Raw genomic sequence first — 27,279 nt, 5'->3', positions numbered from 1 at the left:
ATAAAATTCAAACAAATATTACAGCCCCGAAAACCCGAATCGAATTCGAACGCAATTGGAGAGTTACTTCCAGGGTAGGGGGATGATAAATCTTGGATTCAAATTCGAGTTGGTGGTTTTAAACTCAAAATTGTGAGTTTTGACCAAAAAACCAACTCAAAAAATCTACCCCTAAGTATTCTGTAGTATTTTATAAGAAATATAGATAAGCATTGCTGTATTTTCTTAACAGAAAGAAATCAACATAAATTGTACATTAAGGGGCAGATTTATCAAGGGTCAAATTTCAAGGGCAAAAAAACCTCTAATTCAACCCTCGTAGTAAAAATATTTGAATATCGAATTCGAAGGATTTTAGCGCAAAAGCTTAGATCGAACGAGCGAATAAAAATCTTTGATCGAATGATTTTAAGTGATCGATCAAAGGATTTTTATTCAACCAAAAAAAACGTAGAAAAGTGCTGGGGAAGGTCCCCATAGACTAACATTGGACTTCGGTAGGTTTAATTTGGCGAAGTACAAAGTCAAAGTTTTTTTTAAAGAGACAGTACATTCGATTCGATTGAATTAGATCGAATTTGACCAATTCGATGGTCGAAGTACCCAAAAAATTACTTCGAAATTCGAATATTTTTCATTCAAATCTTTACTCAAGCTTAGTAAATCTGCCCCTAAGAGTTGTTGATGTTTTGCTATACTGTTTGATGACCTTGCAGATTTCCTTCTCTGGAGAAAATAGTAAAGGAAACGCAAACTCGTAACTCACACAAATAAATGAAAGTCAGCTGAAATCTAAAGATAATAGAACTACTGTATTGTGCTCAGAGCTTGCGTTTGTACAGCGTGGGCCCTACAGGAGACTATTTGTTAGAAAGATTATTTCATTGGATATAAAGGCAAGCTGGTTATATGTGAGCTTCTGTTTGCACTTGCTTGTCACACATTGTTCTTTGCACATCATGATTCTACAGCTGAATCTGACACAATTTCTAACTTACAGTTCTATACCATTTTTATTACACAATATAACAAGGCTATGGTGGACAAATCGAGAAAGCAATTGATATTTCAAAGTGGTAAGCATTTCAGCAGCTTCTTGCTTATGGGGAAGGAATGATAAGATAAAATTTATTGTTGGCTGCGGAAAATGCATCAAGATTTAAGCAGTAGAAAAAAACTGTACACTTTATTTGTCATGTGACAAAGCCAGCCTATTTTTTAAGGCTTAGTGCTCAGGCTGAAGTGAACTAAAATGACATTGGTTTAATAGCCACTAAATGAAAAGGAGCACTTTGAATTTGAACTGCTGCCAATTTTGCACAAACAAAGAGACTCACAAATGAAAGAAATATTTTATGTGAAATACTAAGCACAGGCTGGGCATTAGAAGACGGGTATACCAAGGCATAAGAACTGCATTTTGGTCTTACCCCTATTCCATTTGTAGAACATATAAGCCAGTGATTTTATTTTTGGCATTTTTAAACCGGCGGGGATCCATATTCAGTTACAGGAACTCCCTCCCGATAAATTATGGTTAGCAACAGAAGCTGAATGAGTTGTGGTTTAGGTCTGATGTCCATCCCAATGGCTTTCAATGGTCTAATGAGAGGAGGTTAGCTCATATAGAAAATATAACAATAACTGCAAGAATTATTACAGAAACGGAACCCCTCTGTGGTTTAATACATCTGCACTGGGAAATACAGGGGTATCTGCTATGTAAAATGTATAGTATGTAACTGATAATATTTATGAACTAAATCAATAGATTTCCAGTTGCTACACTGGAACAAAATCTATTCAAAATATAGGGTTTTATGGCAATAAGATTTGTGAGAGTAATTGCAAACTCTTGTATTTTTACTTGCTGGGAAATTGCGAGGGATGCAAATGCACTTGCAAACATACATGAGCCCTAAAAACAATTTTCTTATATTTTTTAATTTTTGCTGGCAAATTGATTGCAAAGCTAGATATCTGTTGTCATTATGATTTCTACAGTAAGGGGGTTATTTACTAAATTCCAATCTTATATCATTGTCCCAATAAAAAAAGCTCCCCAAACTCCCATGCCCAATTTAGACTTATTTATTAATAAATCAACCAGATTTAATCTGATCTGTAAAAGACTTGAAAAAAATAGCTCAATTTTTTTCAACTTTTTGCCCAAAAAAAGATTTTCTGACTAAACCCAGCACAGACCACAACAGCTTCAATATCTTATAGGTGGCTCTCCCATTGACTTAAACAGGACCTCGACAGGTCTGAGGTAGTGGATTTTTGGATTTGGGCTTTTTGCAGCTTCGGGGTATAATAAATCTCGAAAAATTCTATTTTTTTCACAAAAAAATTTAGCTTTTGCCCCAAAAAACAAATCAGAAAAATTTGAGGTTTAATAAATATTCCACAAAGTGCTTCTATTTACCTCCTCTGCTGTTCATTTTCAATTCTGACATCCAAATCATTGCCTGGTTGCTAGGGTCCGTAGTTTAAAAACAATACATGCTGCAGAATAAAAACTAGATTTAAAAAATACCAAAAAACTAAATGTCACAAAGTATTGTGTAATTCCCTTCTCTATTTCATACGTCTAGTTAATTCTGTGGTGAACTTCCCATATGAATATAGCATCCCTATTTGTGCTGTTCTAAGTGCCATGCTATGCCCTGAGGCCTTCAGCTCATTGTTTTGGTCATCCACTGCTGGAGTTCCCAAGTCTCTTTTTGTTTAATGGGGAAATTGTAGTTTAATCAGTTATGGCACTCTGACCGTGTAACATTCATTAGCAAGGCAATTTGTCATGACTGTTAATAGTCAGGATGCATCTGTTCTCTCTTCAATTCTAAGCCTTGGTAACAAGTAAATATCTCAATATATTAGATTATAAACATTTTTTTAACCCCGAATTATATATTGTAGCTAATGATTTCAAGTATAAAAATGATTTAACATGCATTGCACATTTATTTTGCAATGCTATGCATCTTATGAATGCTTAGTCGGAATAATAGAACTTTGCAGAGTGTTTTCCAATTAGTTCTATTTTCAGCACAGCCAGACTTTTCTATTGAAAAATGAATATTACTAAAATACTTGAAAGCACTAATGCAGATGTACATGTGTATCGTTGGCAATTCGTGACTGATAAAAAGCATTAGAAATTAATGTTTTTGTGACTGCAAATAAACTTAAGGGAAAAAACTACAAAACTCCATGAAATCGTGCCAGTGTGTTCCCATGCCATATTCTCTATGTCTCTCTCAAATTACATTGTTCACTGTTGCAAGAGATAAAGTTGACATTGTTTCTGAAAGCCAACACGATTTGATTTTTTGAATTGATAACGTTAGTTCTTTACATAATAGACCTGATTCTTCTATCCATTCTTATATCTAATTTCCATATTAGTCAAGATGTTAAGAATCAAAGCATTATGATTCTTTAGTAACTGAGCTCAGTCTTGGTGAAAAATACGTTTTTTGTACTAACAAAAGCTGTTACTGTTTAGGTTCCTGTTCAGTGGTTTTGCCCGCACGGTTCAGTGCATGTTGTCAAAAAGACTTTTCCTTTGATTGACAGCCCTGTTGGAATGTGAGTGACATTTTTTAATTGCATATCATGTGTATGGTAGTAACTGAATTTGCTTGCTCAGTAGGTTTAGTTGCATATTTCTTGTTTTTGCTGAATGTGACAGAAGTCTCTGGGTTGATAAAAGGCCAGTTGGTCTGAAACGTTGCTGTAATGCCCTTGGTCCAATAAAGGCCGTTTTATTCTAAACAGTGGGTGCTGTACTAATTTCTTCGCCAGAAATCTCTGGGTAGCCATGTAATATATTCCTGAGTGTAAGCATAGAGCTTAGTTAAGTAGGTCTACATCTTGTTGATTTTTAACAGATTGTTTATGCTTTTGGTAGGACAAATGAAATCTGATTAACAACTTAATCTGGATCACTTTAATACTACACTCTGGGTAAATTTGATTTGAAACAAGGTTAGCGTGTACTGTTATTGTACATGATAGAACTCTGAACAAATTAATTTGCTCCGTGCTAATCAAGCCATGGACATACTGTATATACTCATAGCAATTGTTATTATGGCCTTTCACTCTGTTGTGACATGGCATCATTTCTTCAAACCCCATAATACTTTCTTTCGTTTCTGTTTGTCTGCTGCAAAAGTGGCACCAGTCTTAGGGTAAGGAAAATGACCAATTGTTCCCATCAGTAATCCAGTCTTTAGGGTCTTTGCTTTGTTTTATGTCATTGCTACACAGGTAAATTTCAGAATGGCTGTTGAAAGGCAAGGTGTTATTTCTAATATATGTAATTCTAAAACAACTGGACTTGCTGAGTGATCATTGAAGATGTTTCACTACTCATCCGAGCAGCTTCTTCAGTTCAACAGACTGGTGTGGGAATTCCTTGGCATATAAACGTTCCACTAATCCAATCACAATGGCACATTGTAACTCTTCAAAGAGGTGACATCTGAAGAAATTCACAGAGTTGTTGATTCTGTGTTATTGTGAACACCTTAAATGTGCCATCCATAAAACGAGTCCCTATCCCTTTGAAAATAAGACTACCACTCTGTCTCAATGGGCATTAATAATGTGTTTGTTATATTAGAGCACCCTTTTTCAAAATGTGACTTTATTCGGTTAGAGTCAGTGTACTATGAAGTTATTTACAGTATGTGCTTAAAAAGTTAGGTCTCTGCCACCATTCTAATAAACCTAAAAAAAAAGAAAAAAAGGATAATAGTTTTCCTCTAGCTTACCAATATGTTTTGCATGAATTGAAGTTATTTAATGTCATCCAAAACAACCTGTATTACGTTTTTAATCAGTTAAATCAGTTTGTTCCGCTTCTATAATGTTAATACTTTTTTTTCCATTGTGTGGTATGCACAATTTCTGTTGGGGTTTCTGGAATTTTGTTTTTGGTTGTTTTATATTTTTTTCTTTGTACTACTGCTGCTTTTGGATTACAGTGAAAAATTGGTAGAGAATATGGGACAAATAGATTCATACTCAAAATGGAAAACCTGGTTTTGGTAGCAAGATGAAACTTAGGCCAATCCTTGCAAATGTTAATCTTGTTTTTCAGATAGCGAGGCTAAAATGTATGCAGGTTCATCTATAATGTATTGCACAGACTTGCATATATGATAGCACTGCATCTTTGCTCCCTGTATGCCCTCTTATTGTTCATATACCACATCCAATGCTTGGTATTGATTTAATTTATTTTATTTTCTGGCTTAGAAATAAGTACAGAAAATCATAATGTTGCATGAAACCCATGAGATCACATTATACACAGTATTTTAAATTAGACACTTTGGGCATTTTTATAAAAGAAAGATCATATTGGGAACAAATACAATAAAAAAAGATTGTGATATTTTCACTACATTTTATGCTACAGTTTTTTTAAAAAATGTGTCCCATTGAGTTTAATGGGGTACAACAAATCTAGACTGGTAACTGTTGTTGTTATTTGCAACATTATTTTGTAGTGCAAATTTTTATAAACAAGCCAGAGCATTTACAATTATATAAATTGCATATTATATAAGCTCAGCATTTTTTCTAAAGTTTTGCTTCTGGTTTATAAAAAGGCAGTCTATTTTGCAGTGACTACATGGGTTTTAGAGTTAATTTTTAAATGCAGATTCATCAGTAGTTAAAACTGCATTTTTTATATCCTATGATCACTAGCATATAACATGAATGAGTTAATTGCAATTGTAAAATCGCATTGTTGATTAATTTCCCAAAAACCTGTCTCAAATTCAGAAAATGTTAATGTTCAGATACCCTTCCTCATTGGCTTTTAAAGAAACTAGTCAGCTTTAATGTGGCAAAATTTTTCAATAGAATTTTCAAGATGTTTGCCTTTATGGTTTTCAAAAAAGTAGAAGTTTTTAAAATTTGAACTTGAATAATTGGAGATTGCATTTTTTTCACCGATATTGTATCAAAACACTGAAAAAACACAATCTTGAAATTTTTATAAATTCGCCAACCCGAGATAGGAACCCCTACGGGGCAAATTCACTAAGCAGCGAAAATGCGCTTGCGATGCCTTTGCCGCACTTCGCCAGGGCGCTGCTAATTCACTAAAATCCGAAGTTGCGATCAGGGAGGCGAACGGTAGCGAATTTGCACTAGCGTTAATTCGTCAAGCAAAGTGAAGTTACGCTAGCGATGCCTAATTTGCATATGGCGCCAAGTTAAAGTACAATGGACGTATATGTGGCAGCAAATACATTACACTACACAAGCCTGGGAAACCTTCATTAAATAAAATAGAGTTGTTATTTTGCCTTATACATGTGCCCACTGTATAGTTTAGGTGCCATATGTTAGGAAATATAGGGGGGGAAGGAGGGTGCCCCCAAAAAAATGTATGATCTTTTTCAGCCTATAACCCTTAAAAAAGGAAAAGACGCCAGCGTTTTTTGGGACTTAGAAAAAATGTCAACCTTTTTTTGAAGCAATCCCTATCTACTTTTTTGCACTTCGCCTGGTCTGAGGTGGCGAAGGCAAGTTTGGCGCAAGAGGTAACGTTCAGTAAAATGCGCAAGTTAGTGAATTAGCGTAGTTACGTCGTCCCTTCGCCATAGCGCAACTACGCCTGGCATAAGGGTGCGAAGTAGCGCTAGAGTAGGTCAACTTCGCTAGTGAATTTACGCCAGCGCCCGTAAATCGGCAAAGTAACGAAATGACATCACGCTGGTGAATTTTCACTAGCGCTAGTCACTTCACCCTTTAGTAAATCTGCCCCTACAAGTACTAATCTGCATTTTGGACAGATCAGCAGCATGATGTTGCATAACACAACGCTGTCATATGACATATTGCAATGAAGCACAATTTAGTGTCAAGCGGATTCTATCTGACAGATAAGGTTGCTGCAAACTGCTGTTGAGTAATGTCAGTTTTAAATTCTCCCATGAATCTTTGCCTTGAGAAATATATTGGTTGTCTCTCATGATATGCTGGATCTAGTTTGTCACTTATGCGACTTGCTAAAAGCATAGAGCAAAAAATATGTCTTTCTTATAAATAGTCTAAACTGCTTTATTTTATTAATGTCTTCCATTGCCTGTGCAGTTTCTACTGTACATTTCACAATACATTGCATCAGTGAAAAAAAATTGCATGAGTTATTGAATTAAACTACTAATCATATTATATTAAATACTTTCACGGCACGGAGAACAGTGAGATGTTGACATATTTAAATATGCTGCAATTAACATATCCTTATTAAATATTGAGCATTGAGACAAGAGGAGAAATAACAGATTTGTTAAGAGAAAATGAACTGTTGAATTTTAATCAGAATGTGCAATTGTTTGATCTGTTAATTATTTTGTGGGGAAAGAGACACGTATGGTTATTAAAAATGCATTTATATATTTATGTAATAATTCAAGAGCTCCTTAAGGATTCCACATCAGGCAGAAAATGCTGCTTGTTGCAAATACATTTTAAGTACTGAATAATGCTACTGCTCCACACCATTTGCTACACTAGCCAGATTTGGACACATCACATAAATAAAAAGGGTTTTGCATTTCACCTTCAGCGAGTAGGTGTGCACCCTTCCTCTTCCAGTGAAACATAATCACATGTGACATTGTCAGACTAGATTCTTGCTATTTATTGTCCTCTGAAATAAAAAACCTTAACTGGCAAAGGATGTGGTTAGTCCAGTGGAGCCACTTTCATGAAAGGAGAAAAAAAAAAGAAAAATTATGATTGGTTTCCTATAGCACCCAAAGCAATTCTATAAATATGCTTGGCAGACTGAGTCAATTATTGGTATTCATTTGACATTACTTGTTAACGTTTCAAGGACACTGAGTAATACTTTTCTTTTGAACAGTTCACTGCCTGTCAAAAAGTATCTCATGAATTAATAGGCTAGTGGAAGAACAAAGAACACTATGCAATAAATATTTACTAGGAATATGTTCGAAAGTGAAAAATGTAATTCTGTCAAAATATTTATTTTGAGGCTATTTTATGTGTTTATATAGACATACAAATATGTTTAGGCCCATATTCCAGGTGGACAAAATAACAGAAACACCACGTGAAAAAGTATGTTATGCTCGAGGAAGGAGCCTACATGATTATGTAACTATAATGGAGAGGCATATTAGGCATAACAGTGTATGCCACCTAGAGATTGTACTTGTTTGATTGGTGTGTTTGTGCTCAAAGCAACATGAGGCAACTAAAAGGGTATTAAAGGTGCTAAACAGATGCAGATTTATTTGATGTGTCAAGGGGAAAATTCTTTAATTTATGACAACACAAATACAGATGATCCACAATGAAAATATGGAAAACAAATATCTTAGAAGAAAAGTGGACACATGTCAGACATTTAATGGATCAATAGACTTTACAGTTATCATATATACTCGAGTATAAGCCGAGTTTTTCAGCCCCCAAAATATGCTGAAAACCTCTACCTCGGCTTGTACTCGGGTCAAGCGCAAAAACGGTCGCCGGCGTCTAAGAATAGTCGCCAGCGCCCAAGAATAGTCGCCGGTGTCCAAGAATAGTCTCCAAGAATATTCGCCGGTGTCCAAGAATGGTAGCCGGCATCCAAAAACGAGACGCCGGCACCTCCAATGGGAGCAGAAACCCTCAATTTTTTGATTGAAACTTACCAGAAGCTGCTGCATTTCTCACCTAGGCTTATACTGGAGTCAATAAGCTTTCCCAATTTTTGGAGGTAAAATTAGGTACCTCGGCTTATACTCGGGACGGCTTATACTCGAGTATATACGGTAAGTTGCTAAACTGCCACAAAGCTCACAAATTATTAGTGGATTGAATCAACACCTCTGTGATCTAGTTTAAGCAAAAATGTGCATTGGTAGCTTCACACACCTGGTATTTATGGCAGGCCTACCATTCAGAAACCACTAAGGCCAATATGCAAAGCACATAAGCACATGGCCCATGAGCAATAGTACAGTTATATGACCTGATAAGTCATTGTGGATATAATCTCAGTTACCAACTTTTAAACATGATAGTGGCTCTATGTTAGATCTAGGCATTTCATCATTATGTTAAGTGGTTTCTCTTCTTGACCATATAACAACCAATGGGCATGAAGTTCTCATATTCCAAAATAATAATGCACTGCTAAACAAATTCAAGGGTTTGCTGGATTCAGGAAGAAGTCAACTATCTTCTAAAGCCTCTAGATCTAGATTGTTTTTGAAGCTGACTTTTCAGCTTTGGCTACTATGTTATAGTAGTATGTAAATGTGTTTCTGGAAATCACTTTTGTTATTTGTAGTGATTTGAACAAAAGTATTTGCAAATTCAGAGGAGAATTATATGTTACCATGTTTCTGGGAAACATTTTTACTGTTTAAAAGTCATATCATGGCAGATTGAGAGGACGATTATGTAGCTTGTGTGATAACTTTCAATGGCTTTGCACCTAAGGTATACTGTTGCATACTAGAAGAGCAGTAGCATATCTGAGCGGTGTCTCTGCATTTTAGTCTCAAGGAAATAGTGTGGTAACCAGGTATGAGAAATGGTATATAATCACCTCCCATTATACATAATTGGAATTGCTGGACATAAGCAGTGCCCAAAAATGGATTCACTTCATCTGGCGTTAGAACTTCTAGTTCTCCACCAAAAACTTTACATGCTCATATAATTAAGGAAATATGAGATGAGTTCTGTAAACAGCTGTTTTGCCTTGGAATCTCAGTAGAGCATGTTGTATGGGGCTAGGAAAGTTGTAATATTTCCTTACTTGTTAAACTACAGTGTAATCTAATTTCTCCTTCTTAAGAAGGACATATTGAAGCCACATATGATGTAGCTGCTTACTACTAACCAGAAAACAGAAACTAAAGATACTTTATATATAGAGCACTACTGTTACATACTATGCTATAGTGTAGCAGTGTCTAGCATTCTAGCATTGAAACAACAGATATCATTCACCATAGCACAGATATTTCTGAATCTTCAAGTGCATGATCCAGGCAGTGGTGGTGAAGTACACAGCACTTCACCACTGAGAGGCTGGCACTTCATTCTTGTTATATCGGCAATTTTGTATTTCATCATGATAAAAGTGCTGTTTGGGTGGTGTTGGAGGGGTAAAAATCAGGTACTATGTTACACTTGGTAGTGGTTAATCGTTGATTGCAAAAATTGTATTGCCTTCATCGTCCGTAAAAGGAACTTACAATTGTTTTTCATATAAACATGCCTGCTGTTTACTGCTTTACATGGAAGGTATATGTATGTACTCAGTCTTCCTATATCTTGGGAGGCAATTTTTAAGTTGTTTTTGAATGGATAAGCTCAATTTCAAGAATGCTAAATTGCCACATTTCTGTACATGTCCACCTTTGTCCAAAAATAGAAGCCGATGTCACAAATATACTGCCCTTTGTTAAAATATATAACTATTTAATATAAATCAGCCATGAAGAACTTTAGGGTGGGTTGGGAATGTAATTTTCTAGTGGGAAAAAAGCACTTTTTTGTGAAAACAAAATGCTGGATAATTCATGCTGTGAATCTCAGATCAAAATACTCAAAAGTAGAGTTTCACATGTGCAGTGAATTTTCCCTGAACAAGGCTCCACTCTCCACCCCCACCATAATCTACACTTTGCAGAGAGGGATCAGAGTTTATTTGTACAACCTGTCAATCAAGTGGAGAAAGCATGGTATTTGAACTTTGAAACTGGAAGTAAAGCATACATTGTTGTACCAGTGTTCAGATAAACCAGTGCAGTAATATAAGTTGTAATGTCAGTGGGAGTGTTCCATGATAAATTACATCTTAGCATTTCAAAATTTAACATCACTGAGGCTTAGGGAAGGCAACATAAGAGGTGGGAGTAGTACCTGATCTAGAATAAAGCAGAGCAGATTGGACACCTTAAGGATAGAGAGATATGTGGTGAGTAGAAAAGTGCACTCTAGTACTTCCCAAAAAATGATAAAATATTAAAGGAGAACTCAACCCCAGAATTATAAACAGCCCCTACCCAGTAAGCAAGATAGTCCCTCATCTCGGCTTACTCTCGCATAGTTAAATAGGTCTGAAAATGTCTCTAAAATGTTTCCCACCTAACAGCGCAGAGTAAGCGCAGCGGAGCTTGTGAGTGCCATCTTCTGGATCTTCACATTTTTTCGGGTCCTCTTCAGCAATTTTCGCCAATTTTGGCGCATGTGCAGTCGGTACACTCAGGAAGACTACTCCAACTGCGCATGTGCAGTACGGCGATCTATTACAGATGAAGACGCAATCCAGGAGATGGTGCCCACAAGCTCCGATGTGCTTACTCTGCACTGTTAGGTGGGAACATTTTAGGCACATTTTCAGACTTATTGAACTATGCGAGGGGAAGCAGGGAGGGGGGACTATCTTGCTAACTAGGTAGGAGCTTTTCTTAATTCTTGGGTTGAGTTCTCCTTTAAGATCATTTAAAAAAAAAAATATATATATATATATATATATATATATATAATGTATATAGGTTGGGGGGCAGGGGATATTGAGATCTTAGATTAACTTTTTAAAAAGATGTATGGCGTCACTTATTTTACTATATGGTTTGCAGAATCTGAAGCTTAGATTGTTTAGTTAATGTTTTGACCTAATGAATGATTCATGCTGCAAGGGCACTTCACATTTTTACGTACTCCATCCTAGCGTCAACAGATTAGATTAAATCCCCATTTACTGCATTATATTAATATTTTCAATGGCAGACTAATCTAAGAAATAAATGTGTCAGTTTCTATGGATACGTGTAATGGGTATATGCATAAGAAAGCGCCTCCAGGCCACACAAGATGCTTAATGTACAGATTGAATATGAACACATTATTTATTGCTAAGCTATCAAGCCAATGATCTCATTTTTACATTTGGTCATTTGACCTGAGCCAATTTACGTTGAAGCTAATATTGGGCATTTGGAGCCATAATATTTTTTTTCTGTGCTTAATATTATTGCTCTTGAGATTAAACTATTAAACTATGTTATAATATTCAGCTTTTATTATATTTAAGAAAAATAAGCTTTATTAGGCAACACATTTGTACTATTAAAGTAACAAATGGTTGGAAATGTTACTCTAATTATTTCTTTTAACTTATTGGACAATGGTTTTCACCAAAGAAGGGTAATATGCAAAAGTAATTGAAATTACTAGCTATCATTAATATATTTAATTTATAAGATGATTTAATGTACGCAGGCTTCTGAACTCGTAACCACAAAATAAATAGTTTTTATCTGTCCTGAAAAACTTTTCCTTATACTTTGTCAAAGCTTACCAAAATATCTTGATTTAAATAATCTTTTATTTATGAGGATTTGTTAAGAACCACTTTTATTCTGGGTTCATTCTGGGTTCATTTTTCATTCTCGTCTGCACATTGCAGAATGTAATAGATTATAAGTAAATATGATTCAAATAAGGCTTTTGTTCTATTTATTGGATGATAGTTCCATTGAATTTAACATCAGATATGCAAACTAGAAACATTTAACAGGATTGACAATCTTTATGTGACTTGTTTGAACTAAATAATTTCAAACTGATTTTTGGTGACCCATTACAAATACTTTGCTTAGAATATGTGCACTACAAAATATTTGATGTACATGAATGCAACTGCACTTAGATGACTTATAATATGTTTATAGGCTGTAATGCAAATTTTAAGATAACCTAAACTAATGTCTAAATTACGGCACTGAAAGTTATTTTACAAGAACGTCAGTTTTTAGAAAATGCCCAGCACAAGTCTAAGCACATTTACTAAGCTCAAGTGAAGGATTCTAAGTAAAAAAACTTAGAATTTCGAAGTATTTTTTTGGGTACTTCGACCATCAAATAGGCTACTACGACTTTCGACTAAGACTTCGATTTGAACGATTCCAACTTAAAATTCGATAGTCGAAGTACTGTCTCTTTAAAAAAAACTTCGACTACATACTTCGGCAGTTTAACCTACCGAGGTACAATGTTAGCCTATGGGGACCTTCCATCAGTTTTCTAAGGTTTTTTTGATCAAAGGAAAATCCTTCGATCGATCGATTAAAATCCTTCGAATCGTTCGATCATAGGATTTGCGGTAAATCCTTCGAATTCGATATTCGAATTCATAGGATTTTACTTCGAGGGTCGAATTCGAGGGTTTATTAACCCTCGATATTCGACCCTTAGTAAATGTGCCCCTAAATGTATATTCATATTTTAAAAAGTAGTTTTTTAGTGTCAGTATCACTTTAAACTCCCTTAAATGTAATATACAGTTGCAAGTGTCTGCACAGAGAATTACTTCTTTGTATATTATTATTTATATATATATATATATATATATATATATATATATATATATATATATAAAATGAAGTATTTATATTAATTTGTTGGCAGATTAAAGGGGATTTAAAATTTAAAATAAAATAAAAATAAGCATGCTTAGAGTGTCCTTCTGAGTATTTTTTGCAAGTTTGTGTTTGGCATTTTCAAGATATTAACAGATTTACAGAGAGGAATGTGGCTGTTCAGCACAGTAGCTAATTCTTTGAGGTTTTACAACAGATACCCAGATAAGAGCATCAGGTCCATACCAAGGTTATACCAATAACTGATATACTTTCGCTTCTGTTTTTGCCAAGAAAGCAATTTTGGTTAAATGAATGTTCATGAAGTTTGGAAATCTCTAATCCGCAGCACTACAGTTTTGCAAAAAAAAAAAGATATATTTTCTTTTATCTGACATGATTTATTTGACATAACATACTGTACAAGTTATTTTGAACTTGCATGTATAAAAAGGTTTTCTTTTCAGCAGAAATCCCAGTTCCAGTATCACTGCAGTATGTGGACAGCCCAGTGATATAATGGGTAGCTCTACTGCATTAGATCCTAGGCTTGATACCAGCCAAAGCACAACCTCTTTTTATATTCTCCCTGTGCTTGTGTGGATTTCCTCTCTCAATCCAAAAACATACAGGCAGGTTAATTGTCCACTTATAAAGTTGATCATAGTGTGTCTGGATGTGATAGAGACCTTAGATTGTAAGCCTCATTGGGAAAGGGATTATTTTAATGGATTATGATGTATAACTCTATAAAGCACCAAATAATATGTTGACATTATATAAATAATAATATGCTATCATATATTGCTGAGTTTAGCCATGTATTATCTGCTGTCTAAACAGAATCTCCTCCTGGTCCATTATGGAGCCTTAGATAATTCATATGAATGAACTGTCCCCAGGGAAAGTGCAGAATTTCCAAATTTACTTTTGATAAGTCTACCTTATCGTGAATATTACATGTGAAAGCATTTGGACATTCTTATTTCTTTGTTACTGACCATTTAAGGAAATGATGAATATAACTACAGAATATGCTAGTCCACTGACATTAACATCAGGAAATTAAAATGCCAGATATCTGCAGTGTATATACACGTAGTGGCATATTTACTAAGGGTCGAATATCGAGGGTTAATAAACCCTAGTATTCGACCCTCGAGGTAAAATCCTACGAATTCGAATATCGAATTCGTAGGATTTACCGCAAATCCTACGATCGAAGGAAAAATCGTTCGATTCGAAGGATTTTAATCGATCTAAGGATTTTCCTTCGATCAAAAAACCTTAGAAAAGTTATGGGGAAAGTCCCCATAGGCTAACATTGTACTTCGGTAGGTTTAAACTACTGAAGTATGTATCAAAGTTTGTTTTAAAGAGACAGTACTTCGACTATCGAATGGTCAAATAGTCAAACGATTTTTACTTCGTATCGTTCGAATTGAAGTCGAAGTCATAGTCGAAGGTCGTAGTAGCCTATTCGATGGTCAAAGTACCCCAAAAAAAACTTTGAAATTTGAAGTTTTTTTACTTCGAATCCTTCACTCAAGCTTGTGCCCCATAATCTTTGCTAAGCACATACTAAAAGATGGTGTATCTTTCTTAGAATGCATAATATATTGTTTAAAACAGGGATCCGGAACCTTTTGAATCCGTGAGCAACATTCAGAAGTAAAAAGAGTTGGGGAGCAACACTAGCATGAAAAATGTTTTTGGGCTGCCAAATAAGTGCTGTGATTGGCCATTTTTAGCCCCTATGTGGATTGTCAACCTACAGTATATTGAGGCTCTGTTTGGCAGTGCACCAGGTTTTTATACAACCAAAACTTGCCTCCAAGCCTGGAATTCAAAAATAAGCAACTGCCTTGAGGAGGCAACATCTAAGGGGTTGGTGAGTAACATATTGCTCACAAGCTACTGGTTGGGGATCACTGGTTTAAAAGAACTTTTTGACATTTTGTAGCATTTCTGTGCCAAGTCACGAATATGTGTTATCTGAAGTCCCATAGAAGACATCCAACCTAAAAGGAGCTACAGGTCAAGCAACATATAAAATATACATGAGAAGATAGCAAATACTGAAATAATTGAAATAATACACCTTCTGCTGCCAAACACATTTAAGATAATACTAGTAGAAATAAGTGGCAACTGAATACTTTTTTAAGTTTTAGTTTTTATTGGTCTGGTAAGGAGCATTAAATACAAGTTTACTATTTCAGAGGCATGTTTTCCGAATGTTAAAAACATGTTTGTAATTAACTTGAATGAACAACTCTATAAAAACACTATAAAGAAGTAAGCTAAATTAAACCCCTTTGTAGGCTGAGAATCTGTACTGATTTATCAGTGATCTGTCCTCGGCAATTATTCCAGGGCTTGGATTTTTGCCAACTTTATATTCAACTGATGAAAGAAATCATCCACACCTGTTTTGAAACAAAAACTCTAATTGGTCCTACACATAATGGCGTCCGAGCATAGAGGAATATGCTGTATTATTATTATTTTTCTTTATATAACATTGACACATTCACATATGATAGGGTACATTTTATCAGGAGCAGATTAAACTGCCTGTATGTTTGAGGCATGGAGAGAAAACCAGTGTGCTCAGAGAAAATACTTAAAGGGATACTGTCATGGGAAAAAATTATTTTTTCAAAACGCATCAGTTAATAGTGCTGCTCCAGCAGAATTCTGCACTGAAATCCATTTCTCAAAAGAGCAAACAGGTTTTTTTATATAAAATTTTGAAATCTGACATGGGGCTAGACATATTGTCAATTTCCCAGCTGCCCCTGGTCATGTGACTTGTGCCTGCACTTTAGGAGAGAAATGCTTTCTGGCAGGCTGCTGTTTTTCCTTCTCAATGTAACTGAACGTGTCTCAGTGGGACATGGGTTTTTACTATTGAGTGCTGTTCTTAGATCTACCAGGCAGCTGTTATCTTGTGTTAGGGAGCTGCTATCTGGTTACTTTCCCATTGTACTTTTGTTTGGCTGCTGGGGGGAAAAAGGGTGGGGTGATATCACTCTAACTTGCAGTACAGCAGTAAAGAGTGATTGAAGTTTATCAGAGCACAAGTCACATGACTTGGGGCAGCTAGGAAATTGACAATATGTCTAGCCCCATGTCAGATTTCAAAATTGAATATAAAAAAATCTGTTTGCTCTTTTGAGAAATAGATTTCAGCGCAGAATTCTGCTGGAGCAGCACTATGAATTGATTCATTTTGAAAAATTTTTTTCCCATGACAGTATCCCTTTAAAGACTCAGGGAAAACACGTAAAGACCTTAATGAAAGTACAAAGTTTGGAATCAAATTCAGGTGCTAACCGCTAAGCCACTGTGCTGCCCAAATTATTAACCATTTTCAGTTTTTTCTGGTGATTTATTAGACCATACTACAATAATAAACACATTTTTGGCAAGAAGCCAGTGGAAAACTACTCCTGGAGATACCCTGCAGAATGCCCTGAAAGGTCATTTATGTTAAATTCCAGGGAATGGGGCCCCAATGGAAAGTGTTTAACATCATGCCCTTGTGAAATGTATTTGTGGGTATAGAAATGTACAAATGTATAAATGTAAGTGTACATGGCTAGGGCCATAATACGGCTATGATTGCAGATTATCTGCAGGCGGAGAATCTGCTGCCCTGCTGCTCCCCTTCTTTTCATCAGGCAGGGTGGATTTTTTTGCATCTGACTGCACCTGAGCAGAGACAATTCTTCCAGGTGCAAGCAGAGTAGGAGCGGAGGAGCAGCGAGGGAGCCGATTCACACAGGCTGAGATCCACAATTGTCTGGCCCTAGCCTTAGGAAGCAAAGTTTATTCCATGTGGTGAACTTTGCCACGTAAAAAGGCCTTAAAGCGGTTGAAACCCTTATTAAAGCTATTACACTGCACCCCTATTTCTATAATGAAAACCAAAAACATAATTACAGATTCAGGGATATTCCCTAATGAGGCTGCTGCTAAACAAAAAGTTAATTACAGATGCTACAAAAACAGTGAGGATGCTCCCTATAATCACTTATATTTATTGTGTTTTTGTTGACTTTTGTGATAATACACTGTAATAAAATTTGAGAAGAAAGGATATATTGTTGCTCCATTATTCAATAACAAATACTTACTATGTCTATTGTTTTTCAACTCTAGTTGTATGAACAAAGAACATGGAGCAAGATTTACGCAGATCAGGTGGGTCTTTCATTGCGGGATTATTTTGTGTTTTTCTTGTGCAATATTGCTTTTATTATAATTATGATGATAATAATGGTACTTGACAATAACTCCCACCATCTTTAAAGCAATGATATGCTGCAATTTGTAAAGTTAGGTTGTTCTACTATACAGGTATGAGATTCATTATCCAGAAACCTGTTATCCAGAAAACTCAGAATTACAGAAAGGCTGTCTCCCGAAGACTCCATTTTCCATATAATCCAAATTTGTAAAAATGATTTCTTTTTTCTCTGTTATAATAAAACAGTAGCTTGTACTTGATCCAAACTAAGATATAATCAATCCTTATTGGAAGCAAATGTTTGAATACTTTTCTAGTAGATTCTATGAAGATTCAAATTACAGAAAGATCCATTATCCGGAAAACCCCAGGTCCCAAGCATTCTGGATAACAGGTCTCATACCTGTACTTTGTATAATCTGTCTAATGATAGTTGCTCATACTTTCAAAGTCCATGCTTTACATATGTCATTTACCAAATAACTAAAGACAACAATATATTTTTTAAATATTACTTTGTATTTGTCTGAAGTGAATAGTACCAGCTGAATGTAGAATTATTTTTCAATTGTATTGCCTTTTTCTCGTGCCTGACACCATGAATGTGTTATTGACTAAGCTTGCAGATTCTGCCTTATACAGAGCTATGTATATATTCATATTCCTCTCATAACATTCCTGTAGTGTGATAAACCCTTTGGTAGAAGCCAACTGGGGTGTTACATAGCAGCAAAATGGTGATGTTCTGATACCACTAGTTACATGACCACCAGAAAAAAAGATGGCAATGGAAAAGACAAGGCATAGTAACAGCAGAACCAATCCCTGCGCATAGCCTTTGCAGACAGATGTTAGAAATGTAGCTCAATACAAACATTCCCCTGTATTTTCTGCAAAGGTTCTGCAAAGCTCTTCAGAGGGTGTTCTCAGATTTCACTAGTTACCCATTCAATTGATGCCATTCACAGACAGGAGAAATGTATTTATGTGCTTTAATTTTACATCCTAAAACAGTAATATACTGGTAGCATTAAATACTCACATTACCTAATGCATTTTCTGAAATTAAGGGGCACATTTATCAAGGGTCGAATATCGGGGGTTAATAAACCCTCGAATTCTACCCTTGAATTTAAATCCTTCGAATATCGAATTCGCAGGATTTAGCGCAAATCCTGCGATCGATCGAGATCAAGTAAAAATCGTTCGATCGACGATAAAATCCTTTGAATTGAACGATTTGAACGATTTTAAGTGATTGATCGAAGGATTTTTCTTCGATCAAAAAAAGGTTAGAAAAGTGCTGGGGAAGGTCCCCATAGGCTAACATTGTACCTCGGTAGGTTTTAGGTGGCGAAGTATGTAGTCGAAGTATTTTTTAAAGAGACAGTACGTTTATTATCGAATGGTCGAATAGCCGAACGATTTTTAGTTTGAATCGTTCAAATCGAAGTCAAAGGTCGTAGTAGCCTATTCGATGGTCAAAGTACCCAAAAAAATACTTCGAAATTCTAAGTTTTTTTCATTCGAATCACTCGAGCTTAGTAAATGTGCGCCTTCATGTTATTCATGGTGTATACTTCAGTTTAACATCATTTATTGGCATTTGATTTTTTTAAAAAGTATTATATTATGTCCCCTTACTTTCTTGGGGACATCATGAGTTCAGTAAAAACTGTAATAGCCTGGTCATTGTTTAAACACTTGTAGTAATTCAGAGAGCAAGAGGGTTATAAAAGTATTCTGTCGATATTTTTAGTTTTGAGAAAGTTGGTATGGCAACGAACTGGAATTCTACTTCTTCACATGGTTACCAAACAAAGGGCTTTGTAAGAGTCAGACTCTGCTAGTTTTGGAAGTGTTACTGCATCCTGACATATCAAATTGATGAATAGTAATCATAGGTAACTACTTTTTATCTGTTCTTCAAATGTAGTGGATCAGCAAGTGATGACCAAGTCTCTAGGCCCCAAAGCCTCAATCAGCATTGAGTGGTCTAGAGCAGTTATAATAAAGAGAGCAAACATTTGGTTGCTGCACATTACTGCACAAGCACAGCTGCAGGGACAACTTTGGCCTCTGTTTGGATGACACAATATGACTGCAAACATACCCTAAGATAATCTTTTAGTTTGATTCTTTGGGCAGTGGAGCATCTCTTAAAACTTTCCATTGACATATCCATTTAAAGGCATGATGGCATTCTGGCTGCTGTTGGCTTGACTGGTTATATTTTCTTTAAAAACTGTAATTAAAACTTCTAGAACCATATAAAGTCCTGCCATACAGTTAACTTGTGCTTGTAACTGGCTTCTAGATGAATTTTTCTACTAGAGAGAAGAAAACTGCACTTTGTTCACAGATATCTGCAAAATAGTTTTCATATCTTCCTTCAGAGTTCCCAAATAGTGATGTATTTTACAAGCTGCTGAGAATGGTCTTGTTATCCTATACTTCATATTTGCCAAGTAAACTCTGGTTTATACTGTATACTGCCTTTGCTTGTACTATGCTATTTGTACACATGATTGGTCTGCATGAATAAAATTGCCTTCACACATATTTTTAATACTATTTAGAACCTACGCAATATGTTGGCGCTATATACATACATGTTAATAATAATAAAAATAACCCCCAGTTTAAATATTCAAGTGGTATTATAATAACAGTATCAATGTTTACTCCCGGTATACTAACCTATAACAATCATATGAATAAAAAATACTCACTGATTGTCATGGGTTACTACAAATGGAGTCAAATTTAAACCTGTTATAATAACCATAAAAAATAGTCTCTGTATTCCCTCTTGATTCACTGAGGCCATGCAGGTCTACTAAATGAGTCTCTCACAAGACGAGCTACTTAACAAGAAACATGAGGCAGTTGTGCTGTTTCCAAAACGGATACCGAGCAATGACTAAGGTAAAATGAATGCCCAAGACACAAGAGAGTACAAAAAATATGGCTTACATTCTTATTCACTGATACATAAGGTGGCGTGATTCAATCTGGAAGTTGTAGTGATTCTTCCCACTTCCTATTTGATTGACCCATTGTCTTAATAACCATATTTGTGCCTTTTGGCCGTTCATATTTGATATGGCCAAATTATACTAAATACCTTTTACCCAGAGACAATAGATCAGATAACAAAACAAAGGTGGCCACTTTTACATTCATTCACAGTCAGGTGCAGTCTCAGTGATCTAAAAGCTCTATATAAGTAAAAACCCTATAATGTGTCAATGAATTTTTAATTTTCTAAAAAATAAATAATCTAGGAGGAGGTAAAATTGTTTGACAAACTTGACAAAGTTTTAAACCCCTTACATACAACATGTCTTTATAAGTGAGATCAGTTACATTACGCCATCATCATTACAGATATTTCTGAGAATTGCTAGGGGACATTTTGCTCACCCAGACAAGCAGCATGTCTTAATTTTGATTACCACTGGCCTTTATTATTTGTATATTACTAACTTACATCATTTTCACATATGGTCTATTAGTGCATATTCTAGCGCAGAACTTCCTGGATTTAAGTGCTAAGCAATACACATGAAAAGAGTAAGCCTACGGGTGAACTGACGGGCCAAGAATAGAAACCATTACTTGCTGCAAGGAGCAGTTGAAAGGTATGCTCGATCGTGCATTAAGAGACCTTATACATTCACATTACACTTTACTAGCTGTATTCACTTAATTTGCTTTTTGGGTTTCATACATACAGCACATAATTACTAATATATGCTGCCAGAAAAAGCTTTTAAATACAGTCTTACCACAAATATGCAATAGTATAAGTTTATGAGGTTTGGACTTATGAATGTATGATTGTTCATTTTTCCAGTGATGCTGGCTCCATAAATAAAACCTTGTTGGAGTTAATAGTTCTGCACTTACCATGGCAATCTGAATGCTTATATGTAAACATTTAGTCATGTTCCTGTATTATCTAAGTAGCAAATGAGTGGAGCACCTTTAGATATGCTATCCCTGTTCAAACAGGCAGCAGCTGCGCTATTGTTCTTGCTTGGCAAATAAATATAAATTTTAATGACCCAAAGTAACGTGAGATAAAGCAAGAGATACCGGGCTAGGAAATGTCTTTGTTAGAAATCATTTTACTTTGACTTTTTACCCGATTAGATTGCACAACAAAATGCAATTTAGTAGCAAAGACTTTATTTTTTCTGCAGCTATAACAAAAACAGTACTTCTCTTAATGTTTTATCATAGGCATGGGATCTGCTATTGAGTAACCTGTTATTCCGAAAGCTTTGACTTTGCCCTTACGGACTTGTTTGGTTTTTCTGTAATAAAATATATGGTAACTAAGCTAGTATATACCCATGTTTATGGCAAAGCAATCCTATTGGTTTATTTTAATGTTTAAATTCCCAGCATTCCAGATATAGATCCCATTATAGCATTAAGAATAAACATACCAAAATATATTTTTAGTTAAAAAAAAAATCTTTAGTGAGGTGTTTAGTTGAGGGGCGAATTTATTTCACAGGAAATTCGCAAATTTTGCGGCGAAGCGAAATGTCGCAAATTCGCCCATCACTAGAGGTGTTGCATTGGATGTAAGTACCAACTACATATAGATACCTTATGTCTGGTTGCAATGATGTCTCTTTTGGTTACACAACCAAGACATCCCTGTCACTTATGAAAAAAAGTGCTGCATTGTAAGTACAAAACATGGCAAATTAGTCCAAAATTACACTTTGTTCATTGTGGATCCGTAAGTAAATGGGCTTTTGCTTTAAGAGGGCCCTTTGGGGTCAAAACATGGTAATAAAATTACAAATTATCATTATCATCATCATGACTGTGGTTCAACATTTGTAAGAGAGTCAAAGGTTGGATTATTATTGTCCCTTAACTAGGGGCCCCAGTCTAATCTCTAACTTTCTAAGACACCTACATCTCTGAAAAAAGATCGACTTTTTTCAACATTTACCTCCCCAAAACAGCATGGTTGAAAAATCTGTATATTCAACACTTTCGAAATAATCCATCTCTACACATGTCGATTTTGAGATGCCTTTCATACACACTCTTTCCTCCTTAGACATGGCTCTAGAAATTTTAGTGCATGCCAGTTAAGTTTAGAAAATAAAGTCTGTTTCTGAAGTATGAAAGGAGTTTCTATCTGCTATTTCATTTCCTTGCTAATATGGTCTGTTTAGTTTAATCAATTTGCTGCCAGAGGGGGTTTGATATACAATATAGCTACAAAGTATCCCAGACGCCTCTGGCAAGCAAGGAGTTAATGCAGCTTTGTTGGAGTTTATTCTTTACTAAAGAGCCCTTTTTTCATGTAAGTAGGTTAAAATGGGAGTTGCACAGCCTCAGGGCTCCTTTTTGTTCATGTCTAAAAGCCCCTTTAAGTGGGCCTCTTTTACAAAGTTCCAACCGTATATTTGTAAAGTTGATTTGAATTTGCATTATTTGCATTAGAATAGCCCTTTTTGTTTGTATTTGTATAACATGCTTTTGTTACAAAAGTGGAAAAAAACATCAGGTTAAGATTATTCCTAGCATCCTACTGACAACTGAAGACAGCCAGGGGGGATCTGGGATTTGTAGTTCAGCAACACAAAGGGCTGCATGTTGTCAATATACTGGTATAAGTGTAAATTGGATTGTTAAACCTGATGTTTTTTTTAGCAATTTGCTCTCAGAATGTAACAAGGCCAAAATTAGGGCAAAAGTTAAAGACAACCATTGAAATTGTGGATAATATTCTGTTGACCATTTAGAATTCTTTTTTATAAACTGTGTTAAAAAGCAGATTGACCAATAAGAACACTGACATGAACATGTGATCTTTTTTCAAGCAGCTCCCCTTAACCCAAATGGCAGATATGGATCTGTACAGTTTTTACCCGATTTATACTAAGAAACTAGCAACAATTCTAGTTAGTCAGGTAACCAGATTTGAACAAGTGGCTTGCCTACATTTAGGTACAATTTTATTTAAATTCTAGACTTAATTTTTTTCTACATTTCAGAAATATTGTGGCAAAAAAACACAAACTCAAATTTTTGAAATTTACTTATTAATCTTTTTTTTTTTTTAAATGCGATAACTAAACAAGTTCTACAAGTGAGTCACAATTAAACATGTACACAACCTAAGCCCATAAATGAGATGAGTTTTGAAAGGGTAAGTGTCTTTCCTTTTCTGTAATTAAGCTTTCCTTATTCTCTAAACATAATGCATAAACTCAATTTGCACTAATTCTTTCCCACATTGCTCCGGAGAGTCACTGCAGAAGGATGATATGCTTTAGTCATATTTTTCTTCTAACGGTGCAAGGAGAAATAATGATCTGTGTGTAATGATCTTCTCACCCCTCCCCTGTGATACTCTGCTCCTAAGGATGATAAGCATGATATTTTGCTTTTTTTCATATGGAAAAGAAATGTAAGAGATTACATTGTTATTTTCCTTTATTCTGAAAATAATATTTTGGCGTCCAATATTATGCAGAATTTAAATTTTTGCTATTAAGAGGATTGAAGCAACAAAAACTGACTTTTATACCTATAGGGTAAAAAAAATATTAACTGGCATTTTCTGAACTATGAACACATTTTCATATTCCTCAGATCTCTGGATATATATTTAGCTGCTTGATTTGTAAGACTGATACCCTATTCATTTAACGGAGCCCTGTCAGCCTAAGAAAACATTCAAAATCCTATTCAATCATGAGCTATGATTATCATGATTATATATAAATTATTGAATTATTGTTTGCTTCATACTAATGGAATACACAATAACAGCAAACAGGCAGGCATCATTTTGTAGAAACTGTTTCCAAGGCTGTAACCCTTGTTTGTTAAATTATTTAAGACCCCTGTTTGTTACAAATTAATGTAACTGCTGCGTAACTTCTATAAATAAATTATATTGATGATGATGATGATGATGATGATGATGAAAATCCACTATCCAACAGAGCTGCTGCCACTTAGGACCCGGTGGAAGCTCCTGGAAGGGCTACTAACCCATTCTGAAATTCTAGACACAACTTGCATCCAGTTTAAGGCACAGCTTGGTCCACACTACTATACTGTAGCTCCTGTCCGCTCAGCTATCTTCCCCTTGAAGTGCACCCTAGGTATGATGCCATTTCTGCCTACCCATCGGGGCCTGCCAAATGTATTTTGTATATTGCATTTGTATTCATAATTGAACCCTAAACTATTACATAACTAAAACAGAGAGTTGGCTGAAACATGCAGGTTCTGCTCAATATAAGACTAAGGAAACCTATACTATGAACAGCAAAGGAAGGCTTTGAATTATAAATAAAACTTACAGTAGAATGCAGATAGAAAATGGGTGCATTTTTTTAAGGATTTTGAAGTCTCATCCTTGTGGCATACAGTTTGGTATTCATCACCATAGCAGCAGAGAATATGGTTTGTTCTACATTCATAGCATTTTATCTTGTGCTGATAAATTCACACAAAATGCTTACCTGATGTATGAAATATGTCAGATGACAGATACACGGGATGGCATGACATCATGGCACCTCCCATTCTTCGTTGAAACTTTTGACATGTAGACAGCCAGAATGGTTGAGTGACAATTGGATTTGACACCTATAAGACGGAAAAGGAAAATGTATTGCTTTTAAAGAATGTTTGAGGACCATATTTATCCCACAGCAAGGGAAAGAACATTTAGCTAAACAAAGTGTAAAATAACCAAATCATGCCATTCATAGACTACCATGATAAACATAAGACATTACTTAATATAAGCTGTCTCTGTCCTTCAGCTTAAGGAGCAGTTCAAATGTCCTGGAAACCAAAATATTACAATGCTAATATTTACTTTTTAATTGTATTTTTATACACTGTAGAGTTACTGGTAGTTCATTGATTCTTGGCACATTTTACATGTGTGATTCTTCCACTAAAGTGAATGGTTGAACCTCCTAAAAGCTATCATCAATAGGTTATGGTAAAATTAGTATTTTTAAAAATATAAGCATTTTTTTTAATATAGGATGAAAAACAAGGGAACCAAAGGCAGATTACCAGGGTCCAAAACATTGCTTGTTTTTTAGATATACATAGGTACATTTGAAAACCCTCAAAAAGCAACATCAATTTAAAATGCTCTTGAAATAGGCAAAAATCTTTTTTTTTCCTTTTCATATTTAATAACAATCACCCCTTGACAAAATTGGACCTGGCAGAATGACTATTTGTTGCTAGTCGTGCAAGAAATAAACATGATTGACAGCAGTGTTTTGAAGCATTTCCTCAACTGCATGAAATGCATTCCACTTCTATTAATGTTTATGATAGAAAATATTCTGTCAGTGCATCACTCTGTTTCTACCTTAGAAAAAGAACTGTCATATAATAAATAGCTGGAATGTAGAGCACAGTCTTTAGCAGAGTAGATGTGTTAATATAAATGTGAATGCAGTGTTACGTGCTGAGTACTAAACATTATGGCAGTATTAAAAAAACAGAAAGTAGGACTTCTTCTGAGAAGCTGCAGTTTAGCAGATGTTTTTTGTAACCGAACCATATACAGCATGGTCTTACATGTTATTCACTAATGCCACACCCTATTTATTTTCTACTGGGGAATTAGAAAGTATTATGACCCTATATTTCTTTCTAGTGCTCTGTCCTGTCCCTCCCTACCCTCCCTTCTCTAAGGCTTCTGTGTCCATCTCTCTTACTTCTTCCATTTTGCCCCTCTCTCTATTCCCCATCTGTTCTTAACCATGTCCAATTACCAATCTATTCCACAATGCTATCCTCTCTCTCTCAATGGACCTTTAGTATCTCTTCAGTCACAGCCTTTGCACACTCTGCCTTTGCACTGACTCCAGTTTTAATTTGATGGGATATGTTAACTTATAAAATGGCAGTTGTAGACCATAAACCCATCTCTTAACAAATTAACCTGTTCTGAAAATAAGACATTGTTTACATAACCCAACATGTACTTAAAAATAAAATTTAGTACTAAAAAGGTAACATATTACTGTGGTCTACAGAGAATTCAGCTAAGATGATACAAAGGTAAAGAGAATTTTAAAATAAGTCATAATAATTTGACTACCAAATTGGTGCTGGTTATTAAAATTCCAGAAAAATGAATTTAGCACTGCATTATTATACCCGTGACGTCTAATGGTAGAGCAGTGCTTGTGTTCTTACATGAAAAAACATTATATGAAGCACTTGGGCAGAAAGTAATTTTCTATGTCATTGTATGTCATTGTATGTATTTAGTCTGGAGAAAGGGATAGCTAGTGCTGAGAATACATTTTTGTATTCGTAATATTAAAAGTTTTTAAATCAGAAATAAACGAATAAATATCATTGTACATGTGTAAACACCATTAAAATGCTTCCTGTGAATTCCCGCTTAATAAAGAGGCACCTCAAAACAGACAAGTCAAAGCTAGTTTTAGAGGAGGGTAGAAATGTCATTTTCCCTGGCTTCCTTGGTACTAAAACTGTTCTTGATCAAAACACAATATAAATATTCTACTTTAATGTAATAAATAATTGTTAGATAGATATAAG

At 35.2% G+C, this 27,279-nt stretch overlaps 1 protein-coding gene across 4 annotated transcripts in view; it reads left to right on the top strand.

Annotated features, from left to right (window-relative positions):
• tox.L (thymocyte selection associated high mobility group box L homeolog) overlaps positions 1–27,279 on the top strand; it is a 153,079-nt gene that overhangs the window by 16,503 nt on the left and 109,297 nt on the right. For 2 of the 4 annotated variants that reach the window (XM_041566436.1, XM_018268020.2), the window contains exon 2: positions 17,595–17,636. The exons of 1 other annotated variant lie outside the window; for it this stretch is intronic. In XM_041566436.1, the coding sequence (XP_041422370.1) occupies positions 17,595–17,636 (42 nt within the window). Of the gene's footprint in view, positions 1–3,511; positions 3,595–17,594; positions 17,637–27,279 lie in introns of all 4 variants that reach the window. One more of the 4 variants, XM_041566437.1, reaches the window with a different exon arrangement.

This window comes from Xenopus laevis, chromosome 6L, assembly GCF_017654675.1.
Source record: "Xenopus laevis strain J_2021 chromosome 6L, Xenopus_laevis_v10.1, whole genome shotgun sequence".
NCBI classification, from domain to species: domain Eukaryota; kingdom Metazoa; phylum Chordata; class Amphibia; order Anura; family Pipidae; genus Xenopus; species Xenopus laevis.
This window is presented reverse-complemented; position numbering and strand designations above follow the sequence as displayed.